Source organism: Osmerus eperlanus, chromosome 1 (assembly GCF_963692335.1).
Source record: "Osmerus eperlanus chromosome 1, fOsmEpe2.1, whole genome shotgun sequence".
NCBI classification, from domain to species: domain Eukaryota; kingdom Metazoa; phylum Chordata; class Actinopteri; order Osmeriformes; family Osmeridae; genus Osmerus; species Osmerus eperlanus.
The window spans coordinates 7,468,589-7,484,610 of NC_085018.1; the positions used below are offsets into that span (position 1 = coordinate 7,468,589).

The 16,022-nt window shown below is 40.3% G+C and overlaps 1 protein-coding gene across 1 annotated transcript in view; it reads left to right on the plus strand.

The window, feature by feature from the left end:
* Positions 1–12,588: 12,588 nt before the first annotated feature.
* The window catches only part of csf1a (colony stimulating factor 1a (macrophage)), a gene marked incomplete at its 5' end in the record, with an annotated part of 67,097 nt that continues 63,663 nt past the window's right edge, over positions 12,589–16,022 (plus strand). The window contains 2 exons of the mRNA XM_062474021.1: positions 12,589–12,744; positions 12,993–13,055. Coding sequence (XP_062330005.1) covers positions 12,589–12,744; positions 12,993–13,055 — 219 coding nt within the window. The remainder of the gene's footprint in view (positions 12,745–12,992; positions 13,056–16,022) is intronic.

The window sequence follows — 16,022 nt, forward strand, 5'->3', positions numbered from 1 at the left end:
TTTCCTACTTTTTAAAGTTGTTTTCTCTCTTGAACAGAGATCTTATTGGGATTTTTATTTTTGTTTGAATTGTTTATCACTTGTATTATTGTTTTTATTGATTTTATGTAAAGCACCTTGAGCTACAATTCTTGTATGAAATGTGCTATATAAATAAAGTCTTACTTACTTACTTACTTCTGTGCGGTCAGAAATACGACTCTACCGGCAGTTTCAAAATCTTGTTCTTTTTGCTTTCTCTGACGATTTTGTCACCAGATTTGCATTAGTCTCTATGGGGCTTGAGACAGACTTTGTCTCACTCTCGGGCTCCTCACGCAAAAAGTAAATAACTGTGCGTTTCCATACCCATATGAGTCCGACCAGCACAAGCACGGCATCGTTTTGATCCAAAATGAAGCTTGAAAAGTTAATATTGTGGCCGTGAGGGAAAAAGTGCCATTAAAAAAAAAATTGTTTCGGACTCTGCTGTCACTCTGAATTTGCGCAACATTCCAATGCCTCACTCTAGCTCTCTACATAGAAACCCATGTAAATCTCAGAAACGGTTAGAAAAACTCATGAAACATAATCAGTGATATAGAAAAAAGTTGAATAGATATCAAAAAGATGATTTTTTTAAAAATAGTTTAGGATTTTGTCAACATTTTAAAGTTTAAATGGTGGCTCCAGCTGAAAGATTGAGGAAGAAGAAGGATTTGGAAGTTGAAGAAGTTTTAAGAAGTTTGAGAGGATTTGAAAGAACTCCATTGGAAAACCATGTTAAAAATATTATGAATATTGATTTATATTAATTCAAGCATAAGAGGTTCAAAGCTGAAAAGTCATAGCACCCATGGCCTGAAACTGCTGAATTTTATGATAGCTGAACGGTTTTAATAGCTGAAGATTTGAAGGCGCTGAAAGGTGTCTTGGAAGAAATAGAAGAAGAAGAAGAATAAGTTGAATAAAGATTCAAAGAACAATACTTGGAATGCTGAAGCAGCATTCCAACAATAAAGATTCAAAGAACAATACTTGGAATGCTGAAGTAGCATTCCAACAAAAACAATAGTGAGCTTAACAGCATTCTCACAAATATATATGATAGAGAACAAAGGTTGTGCCCTTGCCGAAGGCAAAGCACACCCAACTAGAGAGGGTACAATTTCTGGGGAAATTGTAGGGTGTGCTTGCTTGCGTCGGTTGCACAGGGGTCCGTTTTTGAATGAAATTTTTACAACTGATATTTCTGTATATTTTATATAAAAATGCATACTTATTATTTATAAAGATTACATAGATTTAAAAGCATTTTTTTTTGCTGCTCATTTACAACTGAAAATACGAGTGAAGTGTAGAATGAAATGGATGTCTTCTCATTTCCCCTGCAAGAGGCAGCCTCATCGTTGAATCAAAACGAATACATTTGGCAGACCGGTGTAAAAATTTACATAATCTCTATGACTTAAACGTCCTTTTAAGTTTTTCCCTTCTCGTGATATTTTCAGGCATTTAGCCTACTCAATGCATTCATTCATTAATAAAGAACCCCCTTTGAAGATTATTCTACGACGTTACCGGCAGTAGAAGATGGAATCGCGATTCAAACAGTAGCTACCATCTGCTAACTGAAAATATGCCCCCCAAAACGTAAATAAGCTTGACATTTATTTAGTGGAAAATCGCTCATTCATAAAAAGCTCACTGGTAGCGATCATTGTCAGTAACAACGCAAAATGCGATATAGCCCTGTGTGGAGAAGCTGCCCCGGTAAATTGTACTACTACAGTAGCTAGGCCTACAGTACTAGACTACTGCTGTGTTCGTCTTTGTAGCGATTGCGTTGGTTGAATTGGATTTAACGTTCCGTTGTACGGTTTAGGCTGAAATTAATTATTTTCATGAACAGATTGACAAAGTTTAGGCTGTGGCAATGAAGTTCAGGTTAGTAGTTAGATAGACTTTTGATTTAAGTAAGGGGAGTGCCGAACATGTTCTGTCGCCGTTTGACTTCTTAAACAGCTGTGTAGATGTTTTTGTAGTGTCTCGCGTAGGCTACAGCGTTGCAGTGAGCTACACTGGTTTGAAACCACAGGTAATGATAATTTCACCCACAAATCGTTTACTTGTAATCTAATGTCATAATAAATCCTACAACGAAAATGTATTTGTGAGAAATGTTTATTTTAACGATTGAAAACAGATGCATCATAGTATGTGTTGCCCGGGCAACAGAGGCTAATGTCATGATGCTAATACTTCAGTGAAATAGTAGACTACTGTTTCCGAAAGTAGATGTACTTCCTTAATAATATCATCCTATATTGTACATTACACATCACAATTGTGTGTCATATCACAAAGTAAAATTTGTAAATAGTTATCACCCTGGCCTCTTTGCCTGTGGCGTTTTTGCAGCTGCCTTGCAGTAAAGCAGTTAGCTTAGCTATCTCCCAGAAGTTAACGAGCTGCTAAACTAATGTTCTGCTAGAGGTAGTCACGCGAGTTTTCGTGACGTTAGTGACGTAAGTAACGTCATTGACTGGCTAGCAAGTTAGCCACCATTAGCTTCACTTTTCGCCACAAACACTTAATTTCTACTTAAACCGTGCAACGGAACGTAAATACAAATACAAGCAACTCAATCGCTACTAAGACGAAACTTTTGACATCGACGTTGTCTATGTAGTCCAAATATTGACAAAGACTTAGGGGTGTGAAGAGAAACAATAATAATAATAATATATATGTGGGAGAACAAAGGTTGTGCCCTTGCCGAAGGCAAAGCACACCCAATAAAGTACAAGAAAAAGGTGGGCTATAATAATATGGATGCCACGGGGGCAACCAGGGGTGATGATTAGGTTGCCAAGGGCAACCGTTAATGTCGAGCCCTGATTGTATATATATATACCATATAATTATGTTAGGCCTACATTGGCTGAGAGACTTTAAAATACTCTCTGTACTCTCTGGGACTCTGGAAGATCTGTCCGCCATTGTTGCAGGTAGCGCAGTATTCACATACCCCTAGGTTTCAAGTAAGCTCCCAAGCTCAAATATATTTGGTTTTAAGGGGTGTATACCCCTTCGCCTTAAGGCCGAATTATACTACTCCGACTCCCGTTACGGACAGACAGATGGACGGAGTCGGACGGATTAGTTGAATTTATAGTATTCCTAGGGCTGTGGGTGCTGAAAACGATTCACCGCCAGAAGAGTAGGTGGCGCAACGGTTTTTTGTAAGTCGTCGTCGAGTGTTTATTTACCTAGGTTATCAAGAAGTTGTAGCAAATTTACAAATTAGCCGTTTCATCAATAAAATGCACACATTTTCAGCAACTACACTGCCCATTTCTCGTCACATTTTAATTCAGATGCTGATTTACATGTACTGTTTAGCTGAAATATGAATTGTAAAAACTTACAGCAATGGCGGTCAAAGGATTCTGTTCATCCTGTTTATCACAGCAACCCCGCCCCTGACGCAAGCGGTTCTTAATACGGACCAATCACAGCCAAGGGGTATCCGTAAAATGACGGACGGATAGTCAGGAAAATCAGGAGGTGCACGTAGAGCTCTCCGAGGGCATTCCCTGTGTCCGTGAAAACGGAGTAGTATAAATCAGCCTTTAGCCCTACCCCTCGATCAAAAAGAGTATTGGGACACCACTTACTCTCCCGGGAACGCGCAAAACTAAGGGCTAGGGGTAAGACTATTGGGATTCGGCCTTAACCTATGCATTTCTTCATTCACGAAGCTCGGCTACATTTTGTACTGAGAATCTGATGAGGCAACTGAGAACTAAAGGTCATGAGACTCACATTATGCTAAGAACAATCGGGCAGAAAAGTCCCAAGAGTTTTGAGATATCCGGAATGGAGATCGGTAACATTGAAGGTGACACATTTATTACACTACCTAAGGTCTACACACAGAGTTAGATCCCAGTAACTGTGCTGTCAGATCGTAACTGGGAAGGGACTTTTGTTCTACAACTTTTATTCTGAAACAGGAAGTGGTCCTCATGCCAGGAAATAGGAAGTGCAGGGTTACTTAAACACAGGTAGTGTGTGTGTGTGAGGTTGGTAAAGCACACGGTGACTGCTAACGGTTGGTGAATTGGGGACTTTGCTTGCTGGGCATTTCCAGGGATGCTACTGGTAGGACAATGGGTTGATAATGTTATCTGTTGATGTTTTTAATGATAAGCTATTGTGAAAGTGTGCTTAGGTGGGTTTAGTTAGTAATTGATATCTGACTGCTGTGTGCTCGTTAGTTCATGTAATGGCATGTTTATTGTAGAGTGGGAGTAGTGTTTGTTTGAAGTGTGTTGTTTGGTGAAACCATCTCGTGAGGCTTATGAGTTCTGTATCTGTTGTGTTTGTTTCTTGTAAAGGTTTTCAACCTGAAAAGGTGTGGCGCACTGGAAATAAGTGTTTACACCAATGACTCATTTAAATAAATAGAAGAAGAATGAAGAAACCGTCTGAGTTGTTTCCATTTTTAACCCTGTTGATGACCAAGGCCCTTTTCAAGTTTGGGCAGAAACTAAGAATCCCCTGATAACTTGACAGTAACGAAGGACCATATTCCCAGCCAGAAGGATTTCAATAGTTGGAAAACGTACGTTCCAAATTTCTTGACTGGTCCCCCAGAGTAAGTTATTTATGCGCGTGAGTTTATTAATTTCAACGTTCCAGAAGTTGATTATGACACATTAAATGACGCATTTCCAGACAATTTCATCACTTCTCGGTTCGCATTTGAAATTGACCTAGTTTGCACCCCGTATTAGTGACGACTACTCAATTCATTGGTTATTTAGTTTATCCCACCTTCTCGTAACATATTTCTTCTGATTCAGGGGACTGGCGAGACCTTCAAAGTGTATATACCGTATTTCTTCGAATAAACGCCACCCTCGAATAAACGCTGCACCAAAAATGAACGTTGTGTAATAAACGCCGCCCTCGAATAAACGCCGCACCAAAAAAATCTGAAAACGGTTATTTAATTGGTTAAATTCAACCCCAGTATTTATTACACATGTACATAACTTTCTGCAAAGCTTTCTGTTTGAAAGCTAACGTGTATGAACGTTTAGGCATGCTGCTTCAGATTTCTACACAATGTAGAACACTTGTATGTATTTGAGACAGTTGTATTACCAACGCACACTTAATTGATAGTCAATGAGAAAGAGAGTTGCCGCACTCATAGACAAGCAAAGAATAGACAAGGAGGTCAGCGGTAGTAGCCTAAATGAAACCTGCGTTTTTAGCTGCATGATTCATTTGTCACAATGCCAGCAACGAAGTTGTCTATGGCTGCACTGCAGCTACAATTCACGAAATCTCTCTTACTAATTAAACTCTGCCCTCGAATAAACGCCGCCCTTGAATAAACTCTGCACCAAAAATGAACGTTATTTAATAAACGCTGCAGTGTTTCTTCAAAGAAATACGGTATTTTGGCTATTATTCTGAAGACTGAAGTATTTGTATAACTCAAATTATACCAGCCATATATTTTGCACGATACTGAGATGAAAGCATGAACTGTTGTATTTCACAAGGTGACGTTTTGGCCAAACTAGCTAGCTCGTAGTGTAGTAAAGTGTCAATCAACAAGTTAGCTAATTTACTAGGCTATGTTACGTTGTTTGTGTGGTCGGATTATAACGAATACAAAATCATTCTGATACATCCGGTCAGTCTAACTTGATTGCAATGCATCGTTTTGTTTTCTCTAGTTGGCTTCCATCTCGTAAACCTACGGAGTTGGCAACACAGCCCCTGTTCACAAAATAAGTTACTGGGTGGAAACCAGCAAAACGGAAAAAACGATTGCATTACAACCCTGATTTAATCATTTAGCAGACGCTCTTATCCAGAGCGACTTACAGTAAGTACAGGGACATTCCCCCCGAGGCAAGTAGGGTGAAGTGCACAACATAATTTTGCACTGCTGGGAATCAAACCAGCAACCTTCTGATTACTAGCCCGATTCCCTAACCGCTCAGCCACCTGACTCCCTGACCCACCTGACTCCCCGACTCCTATCAAGTTAGTCTGACTGGATGCACCTGCATTACTTTGTACTCGTTATAATTCACTGTGTTTGTACTCGTTATAATTCACTGTGTTCGTAAACATAAGTGCAGACTTATTGAAGTGCAGACATGAATGAATTAATGTGTTTACTTCATCTCCAAAGAATGTATTAACCCTTGTGTTATCTTCGGGTCATTCTGACCCATCAGTCATTGTGACCCACCGTAGTATTGCGACAAATTTACCTCATACAAAAACAAAGTGAAGCATTTTCTTTTAACTGTCGGGCTGTCTCAGACCCCCCACATTGGAATGGTTAAAAGAAAATTATTTTTATTTGTTTTTGTATTGGGTAAAATTGGGTAAACACAACGATGGTTCGTTATGACCCTTTGGGTCATGTGACCCGAAGGCAGCACAAGGGTTAACTAAAAACAACACAGTTAGGCAGCATCTCATGGCCTATGTACAGTGTAGCAGTAGTTTCTCCAAAACTGGCTCTTGGAGAAAGCGTCCGAGAGTAACAAGAGCCTAACTATGTCATTCCCAGACGCCAGGAGGCAAGCCGCAAAAGAATGCGTCAGCTTTCACCTCCTGGCGTCAAAGGTGTCAACACTCAGCTGCGCAAAGAGCCAGCTGTTGCTGCTAGACCTTGGTCGTGACATGATAATCTTAAAAGCGTTGTGGTAGGCAACTAGTCTCTGGAGCGCGCCAGCGCTATGGTTGCACCATAGCTGGGCGCAGTACAAGGGAGAGCAGTGTGCCATAAACAAGATTTGCTTCGCCTCAGTAGAGCATTTGCCAAATGTTCGGGTTAAAGTATTAGCTTTTGTGTACAACTGGCGGGTTTGCGTGCGGATAGAGTCATCGTCTGAGAGATCAGGTGTGATTTGAAAGCCGAGATAGGTGACAGAGGGAACATAAGGCAAAGGCGCGCCGTAAAGCTTCACTGAGGGTGGCGTTCCGGTGTTGTGTCCCTACTGGTTTCCGAACTAACTGGTTTCCCAGCGGTGCGTGCACCTATCAGTCTGCCTCTATCACCAGATTCGTCACAAATTCACAAACATATTACTGGCTATTTTCAAGTCGGATCTCATATTTGCTGCGGCGAATATGAAAGTATAAGCTGCGTACTGTCGTGGAAATTTGGAATACAGTTATAACGTGTGTGTTTTATATATGAGGAATGTGTTTTAAGGGAAGTCTAAAAGTTTGTTAAGAAGCTTAACCCTCGTGCTGTCTTCGGGTCACATGACCCAAAGGTTCATAACGAACCATCGTTGTGTTTACCCAATTTTACCCAATACAAAAACTAATAAAAATAATTTTCTTTTAACCTTCGCAATGTGGGGGGTCTGAGACAGCCCACCGGTTAAAAGAAAATGCTTCACTTTGTTTTTGTATGCGGTAAAGTTGTCGCAATACAACGGTGGGTCACAATGACTGATGGGTCAGAATGACCCGAAGATAACACAAGGGTTAATACAATGAAAGTTGATTCAACTCATTTGGCAGAGATGCCACCTGTAGTTTTATAACACCTAACTAGGAGACGTGAAGTCTAGGGACGGGAAGTCTGGGTGACCTGGGAGAGTTCTTGTCACCTGGGGAGGATGAGACAGCTGGTCTGGAGACAATGTGGATTCAATTGTATTGTTAACTGATCAAGTTGCTCTGACCCTTCCTGTTCCATTGGTGGTGTTAATTAAATACTTGTTTGAAGTTTCCCACACAAAGGGCAGTTGACCATTTGACTGATCAACTTCTGTGGCTTTAGTATCTACTGTTTTGGGGAGAGATGCCACATCAAAGAACTGTGGGACACTTGGTATGGAGTCAAACTGTCACTGAGCAGTGCTGACCAATCACAGAGTTGGCTACATTGATGAATTGACCATCAGAAGAACCATTTGATCTAAAGTTTATATAAGGCAGGGTTTTAGGGTTGTTCTTCATCACTCTTGCGAACGACCTGTGGCTAGCACCTCCTTCGTTATGACTGATCACAAAGTACTTTGTTAATTCTTAATTTGTACAAGCAAAATAAATTTATTGAAACCGCCATCTCTTGACTATTCAAATCTACACAGTGCCACTAGAATTTTTCCTCTACAGTACGCACTACATTACCATTAACGACAAAATAAATGGAGACAAAATAAAACATTTGCAGGCTCGCATGAAGTGGGATTCGATCGCACTAGAGCAAAACACGTAATACACCAAAGGCCATTGCTTTACACCACAAGCTATTTTAGCTCATGGAAATTACTCAAATCAGTTACGTACTTAGTAACCACCCTGGCCTTCAGGTAACATCTTGATTTGGCTTCTTCTGGAACAACTGGTTACCATAGACACTACCCGAATGTAGGCTACTAATCACGTATTTGGGGTTTGTTCCGAGTCAATAGCCGTATTTACCCCAACATCAAAGCTCCTTCTGACACCACATATTAAAAATTCATACTAACGTCGCTGCTATCCCAGACAATACGATCAAAATACGCGTAACACAACATGGAAACATTTGTTTCCTATGCGATTTCGTGTAGCCTATGGCTGAGTGTTTCTTCGCTATATCTTTTGAAATCAATTCATTTCATAATTTTATATTCTGAACAAATGTAATGATTACTCCATTACAGCCATTCACGCCATAATAAATGGAAGCTAAGAAAATAAAAGATTCGAGTGGGATTCGATCCCACGAGCAAAAACACATCCATCGTTGCAATCCTTTGCATTACATCGCGAGCTACTGAAGCACATGGGTATGGAAGGAATTCAGTCACAAATTTATTAACTACGTTGGCCTTCAGGCAACACGTTGTTTTGGTTCTTCTGAATCAACTAGTTACCGTAGACACTACCCGAATGTAGGCTACTCATCAAGTATTTGGAGTAGCCTGTATATGTAGTAATATTCTACCCGCAACACAGTACTGAAGGTGTCAAATTTATTTGTGACCAGCGTCCAGGAAACTTTGTGAGGTTTCTATGATACATACATTTGTATTTTGTCAAACACACAACACTCATGTAGTGCCATCATATTGTCTTTATTATGTGAAGTACTACACATGTTTGTATGAAGTACTATAAACAATTATTACATCTCCTTTGAATATCCCTTTTTACAAGCAGTGTCACAGAGGGCTTCACATGTGCCCATAGAACTGCCCCTCAACCAACCTCAATTTTCAAGGAAGACAAGCAAAAACTCCCAGAAAACCTCGGGAGGAGCAATTCAGTGAGGGATCCCCTCCTCCAGAGTTGGTTGGTGAAAGAGAGGTGCAGAACACAGGTTAAACATAGTTTTACATTAAGAAAAGTGCCAAACACAGAAGTCCAAAGGTCAACTCGGGTCAGAGTTGGCAAATGTCAGTTTAAGCAACGGTAGCCACAGGCTGGTGCCATGTGATTGGCACAACATAACAGGGAAGCCAGGTAGATGGATGGACTGGAAGGGACCGATGTCCACCAGCCGTGTGTCACACATCTTTTAAATGTCATGTTGCTGCATGTACTCTGTTCCTTCACAGAGTACATGCAGGACAATAGAAGTCCTGCCCCAATGGTGGCTTCCCAACACAAAGCAAATGAAACCAAAAGGCTGCATGTTGTACACGGGATCTTTCACTTTTGGTGAAGTTTGGAGGATAGATGTTCTTCAGCTTCAGTGAAACAATTTCTTGGACTTTCTGAGGATCCATATTTGCTCTTTGTTTAATTTCTTTAAATACTAGAAACCATAAACCGACTCCGTTGCTACTGAGTAAAGAACCTTTCACCTGCCCCATTTATACTCGCTTAACTGTGCTGTACAGTACTGTGTGAAATTACTTTAATTGATTGATTGACTCCTATGATAAGTGGCATGATTTAGAAACGTGGGCACAGACATCATCCTACTTCTGATATTCATGGCAAGGTAACCCTAACAGGTAACCAGCTGTTTTGGATGAACCCCAAACCAAGTAACCTCAAAAGTTACCTGGATGTTAGATGTAATAATTGTTTATAGTACTTCATACAAACATGTGTAGTGCTTCACATAATAAAGACAATATGATGGCATTACATGAGTGTTGTGTGTTTGTTTGACATAAAATACAAATGTATGTATCATAGAAACCTCACAAAGTTTCCTGGACGCTGGTCACAAATAAATTCGACACCTTCAGTACTGTGTTGCGGGTAGAATATTACTACATATACAGGCTACTCCAAATACGTGATGAGTAGCCTACATTCGGGTAGTGTCTACGGTAACTAGTTGATTCAGAAGAACCAAAACAACGTGTTGCCTGAAGGCCAACGTAGTTAATAAATTCGTAACTGAATTCCTTCCATACCTATGTGCTTCAGTAGCTTGCGATGTAATGCAAAGGGTTGCAACGATGTATTTGTATTTGCTCGTGGGATCGAATCCCACTCGAATCTTTTATTTTCTTAGCTTCCATTTATTATGGCGTGAATGGCTGTAATGGAGTAATCATTACATTTGTTCAGAATATAAAATTATGAAATGAATTGATTTCAAAAGATATAGCGAAGAAACACTCAGCCATAGGCTACACGAAATCGCATAGGAAACGATGTTTCCATGTTGTGTTACGCGTATTTTGATCGTATTGTCTGGGATAGCAGCGACGTTAGTATGAATTTTTAATATGTGGTGTCAGAAGGAGCTTTGATGTCGGGATAAATACGGCTATTGACTCGGAACAAACCCCAAATACGTGATTAGTAGCCTACATTCGGGTAGTGTCTATGGTAACCAGTTGTTCCAGAAGAAGCCAAATCAAGATGTTACCTGAAGGCCAGGGTGGTTACTAAGTACGTAACTGATTTGAGTAATTTCCATGAGCTAAAATAGTTCGTGGTGTAAAGCAATGGCCTTCAGTGTATTACGTGTTTTGCTCTAGTGCGATCGAATCCCACTTCATGCGAGTCTGCAAATGTTTTATTTTGTCTCCATTTATTTTGTCGTTAATGGTAATGTAGTGCGTACGCAGCTTATACTTTCATATTCGCCGCAGCAAATATGAGATCCGACTTGAAAATAGCCAGTAATATGTTTGTGAATTCGTGACAAATCTGGTGATAGAGGCAGACTGATAGGTGCACGCACCGCTGGGAAACCAGTTAGTTCGGAAACCAGTAGGGACACAACACCGGGCAAGCGACATCGGTGACAAGGAAAATACATACAGTTTGTCTTCTTATTACAAAAAGTCATGTCGTTTTCAGCACCAAAGGCTCACAAAACATTCACAAACATGAATCAGTTTCTGCAGAGCCTTTACCGAACGACATATCAGGCAAATATCATCAGCATACAATAAATGATTTACAGGGACATTACCAATAAAGCAGCCAGCATTGGCAGCGTTTAGCTTCCCAGTAAGGTTCGAAACATACGTTTGAACAGTAGTGGAGACAGTAGACTCCCCTGGGGGACACCGTTACCACGACTAAAGCTGTCCGAAACGGTAGTCCCCCAGCACACCCTGAAGGATAACATATGAAACCAATATACAATGGTACGTACTAAGTAGACGGGTACGTTTCTGTAGATCAATTTCTGAAACAGTGCATAATGGTTAACCCTGTCGAATGCCTTAGAGGCATCAAGGTAGCAGACGAAGACGGGAGAACCTCAGCTTTTAAAGTACGATATGATCTCCTTAAGAGCGAAAATGCACATGTCTGTACCATGATGCTTTTTAAAACCAAATTGATTTTATGCTGAAGCACCGATGCGAATCTGTGAATCTTACCATCCCTAGTTCACAGGTGATTTAAATGTAGGTAATTAAACCTTAAAGCATGGAGTCCTGGCTAGATGGGAAGACGGTAAAGTTTTTGACCACACAGATAACAAATATACTTAGTCTCACATAGACGTAGTGTGGATTTTTCGGTTTGTAAATTGAATGAACAATACATATAATTTGTTGCACAAGATTCCTGGATCGGAGAATGCTTATGCACAGGAAACAGTGCGTTGGAAACCTTCAATTTGAACTGTGTGCGTCCTAAACCCGTTTCTAGCTTGGGTGGTAGCTATACCACTAAAGTCACTACACCCCCTCTTTTTGGAAAAACTGAATATGATCACCCTACTACTGTAGACAATGAAACGTATATTTCATAGTTATGTACAATGGACTTTATAATTTATAAACGGTATGTTATACATGAAATCAGAGATGGAAATGTGAGAATTCTAGCCAGCTAGGGTTGGAATGATAGGCTTTTAACACTTATTTGATAAATTATGTCACCCTATTTAGTTTGGCACACCAGAAGTACTACTAAACATACAGTATTATAATTTCTATTAATCCGTATTTTGACTTGTTTGGTAGTCTTGCAGATCCCAGAATGTATGTGCAAAATGTTAGTTACTTGACAATTACTCCTTGACAAGGCCTTTATTTTAACTATGGGGTCCTTAAGTTTTGTTACTGTGTTCAACATAAGTTGTTAGAAAATGGTTGCAAGAATCAAGACTGTCTTGTCGTCATAAACTCCCAGTAACTCCCAGTAAGTTTTATTGTATTTATCATACTGTACTTCCAGGCTCGGCATCTGTGCTTCCTGCTGCTCCTGTGCTTAACCCTGGCGTGGAGTGGCGTCCCTGGTCCATGTCGGCACTCTATGACAAAAGATCACCTTCTGAACATCAATCGCCTGGTAAGGACATCCCACATGTCCCCATGCACTGGCCTTTTCTCCTTTCATCAACACTCCAGTCTAGGCTACATAACTCTCACAGTCAAAGATGGCTGTTAAGTAGATTATTCTGTTCATGAGAGATTGGGTTTTCAACACAAAACATGACATAAGAATTATGGATACATTTTATTGCATTTAATGTCAGATATTCAACATGCTGACAGTAGCATTAAAGTAATTCCTGGATTCTGTCTCATGTTATTTAGATTGATAACCAGTTGGAAAATGGTTGTCGAATAAGCTATCTATTCACAGAGCGTCAGAGTTTGGTAAGTAGTTAACATTGTCCTTTAGTCCTTCTATATAAATTAAATTATCATCGACAAATAAATCTATGCTTCTTTGTTTGATAGCTAAGATCCTAAGCCATTCCTTCATGATAATGTATTTTATTAAGTAATTATCAAATAACTAAGAGAAATGCACTTTACTTAGTTCCAACTCATTTCCTTTACTGCTTCATTTACTTATTTGTGCTATTTATCCACTTCATTGCAAAACTATGAATTATTTATACATGTATAAATAACAATGGTGAAACATACTGAAACATAAGGGCAAGTTATGAAGTTATGCCATCTTCAAGCTAAAATTTTACAATAAGTGTCAACAATAAGTGTACCTTTACTTAATTTAAGATTAGTTTATGTTTAGTGTTTGCACCTCCCTGCCACAGTAATTTCTGTGTTTGTATAACATACATGGCGAATAAACCGAATTCTGATTCTGATGGATTTTACAGTGTCCCTCAGGTCCACCAATCAGATATTTATTCAGCCTAACCCCACAGACAAAACTCATAGTTTGTTAGTTAGTTCACATAAATCAGGAAACCTGATTAAACAGGAAGTCTGTTTAAGAGGAGCTCTAGACTACTATGGAGGACCAAACCTGCCATATTTAGAAAATTATAATTAACTAAATATATCAGAAAATATATTTATACATACAAATATTGTTAAAAGTTCATTATGCATTAATCAATGTTACTTATGTATTGATTAATTAGGGTTCCTCCAGTAGGAGGGAACCTATTGTTTTTGTTAGTATTCTTATTCTTATTATTATATTTCTCCGCTAAATGGCCCAATAGCTCAAAAAGTCCTTGACCCGATTTTTTCAAATTTGGCCCAATGATACACCAGGTCACTCACTACTCCCAGACCGCTAATGGCCCATGTACGCCCATAGGTGGCGCTATAAGCCACGCCCAAAGTCTACGTGATTTTCCCCAGCGCCCATTATTCCAGCCTCAAGAATCCATAAGGTCCGCCATGATAGATTTTGCTGTACTGTCCAAATTTGGTACAACCTTCAAAACCCTTCTCCTCATGAACCATAGATCCAATCGACTTGAAAATTGTTACAGATTTGTAGAATACATGTCTTTCTATAGGGTGAAATTGAATAAGGAATGCAATACAAAATGGCTGAAAGAAGTGTATTTATGTAAATGTCCACATTGCCACAATATCTTTGTGTTAATAAATCAAATATAATTTTGACTGATGGTTTTTCAAACCTTTGTGCCTTCAAGATGACATCATTCTGAAGTACCATACGCAATTTCACCTTGATATGTCAATATATGATTGAATTCAATTGAATTGCTCCACAGCGCGCATGCTCCAAATTCTCAGACTCCTCCTGCCCCTTGACACTAGGGTGACCACCTGTCGCGCTTTGCGTTGTCCCGCACGTCCCATATTGAAAATGTTGTGCGATACAGCACAAAGCGGGACAGGTGGTCACCCTACTTGACACACGCGCGAGCTTGGCGAGATGCACACACCTCCTTTCTGGAAATTGTGTGCTGACCAAGCCCCCACCCTCTGTTTTTAGCTCCTGTTTCATTTCGCTTCCAATCGCAGCTCGCCGTTACAAATATAAATTCTTTTTCGGCGGCCATTGTTGTTTTCAACTGGAATCGCCTGATAGTGTTGGAGGCAGCCACGTTCGGTAAGTCCTATTTTTACACATTTTAAGCTAGAATCAATGATTGGTTTCGTGAAAGTACACTACTCTTGAATTATGGTGAAGGTTTTAGCACTTTTAGACCTTTAGATCGTGAGTTTGAAGTGACGGAAAACCGAACTCGAAAAGTAGCTAGCTTTTCCCCTTTGTGTTTATAATTAGTGAATCATTTTGCATCTCGGCGAATTGTTCATCAAAAAGGTCGAGGAGGGCAGCCTTTAGGAGAAAAAGCAATTCCCCACAGACCTGTCGGCTCAGAATTTTGATTTGGGGCGAAAGTCTTTGTAATAAGCCTATGCGCCAGGGAGACCGCATAGGCTTAGGCGGCAGCCATGTTTTGGTCGCGTCATGTTCATAAGTTCACCATTTTACAGTTAGGTCTACACAAAAAAAGGTTGAGGAGGGAAGCCTTTAGGAGATGTGGGAATTGTGCTTTTAGCCAGATGCTCCGATTATTTTTGTGATTTGTGGACTTGCAATTGGAGTGATACTGCGTCCCGGGGGTACATTGTTTTGACGTTAGCCTCAGAGTCAGACTCGGCTCGCCCACTGGCAGTGTGTAAACAATTTTGTATTTCACTCAATTCTACTCCAAAAACGTCAGGGAGGACTGCTTATTGTAGACAAGAGCCTGCTAAAGATAGCCAGTAGATCTGATTTTTCAAGGCGAGCCTGTTTCATTCGTCATATGCCCTGAGAGAGCGACCTACGTTAGCCAGGCTAGTTTTGCCAATTTCAGTAAGTCAGGCTATTTAAAGGTCTCTGACAGTCAGAATCACTGTTTACAGGCAAAGGTCGAGCTGTTCTTTTGTCAGATGTGTATATATTGACCAGTTTAGAGCTAAATACTCTTGCCAGAGCCTGGAATCGAACCCGTGTTTTGAGTGACTTTGCATGGGTCTCCATCAGGTCAACACATTTGGATTCAAGTTCAAGTAATGCCACTGCATTTCACAGTCAAAACTGTAGTTTATGTCAAGTGTAGATGGAAAAAGCTGCGTTTTTCACAACTGAACTGACATGGATCCTTTCTTCACTTTTACAGGTCTGGAGGGTAATGCAGAGGCCTGCTCAACAGAGTTCAATAGAGTATGCTGAAAGCAACAACTTCAAATGCTGAGAGCATCACAGACTCCTTGTTGGACTATCCCTCTCTAGCTGGACAGCTTCATTCAGCTGGCCTGCCCTGCCTGCCTGCCTGCCCTGCTTGCCCTTGCCTGCCTGCCTGCCCCTAACTGCCAGCCCTCCAGAGACAGACAGTC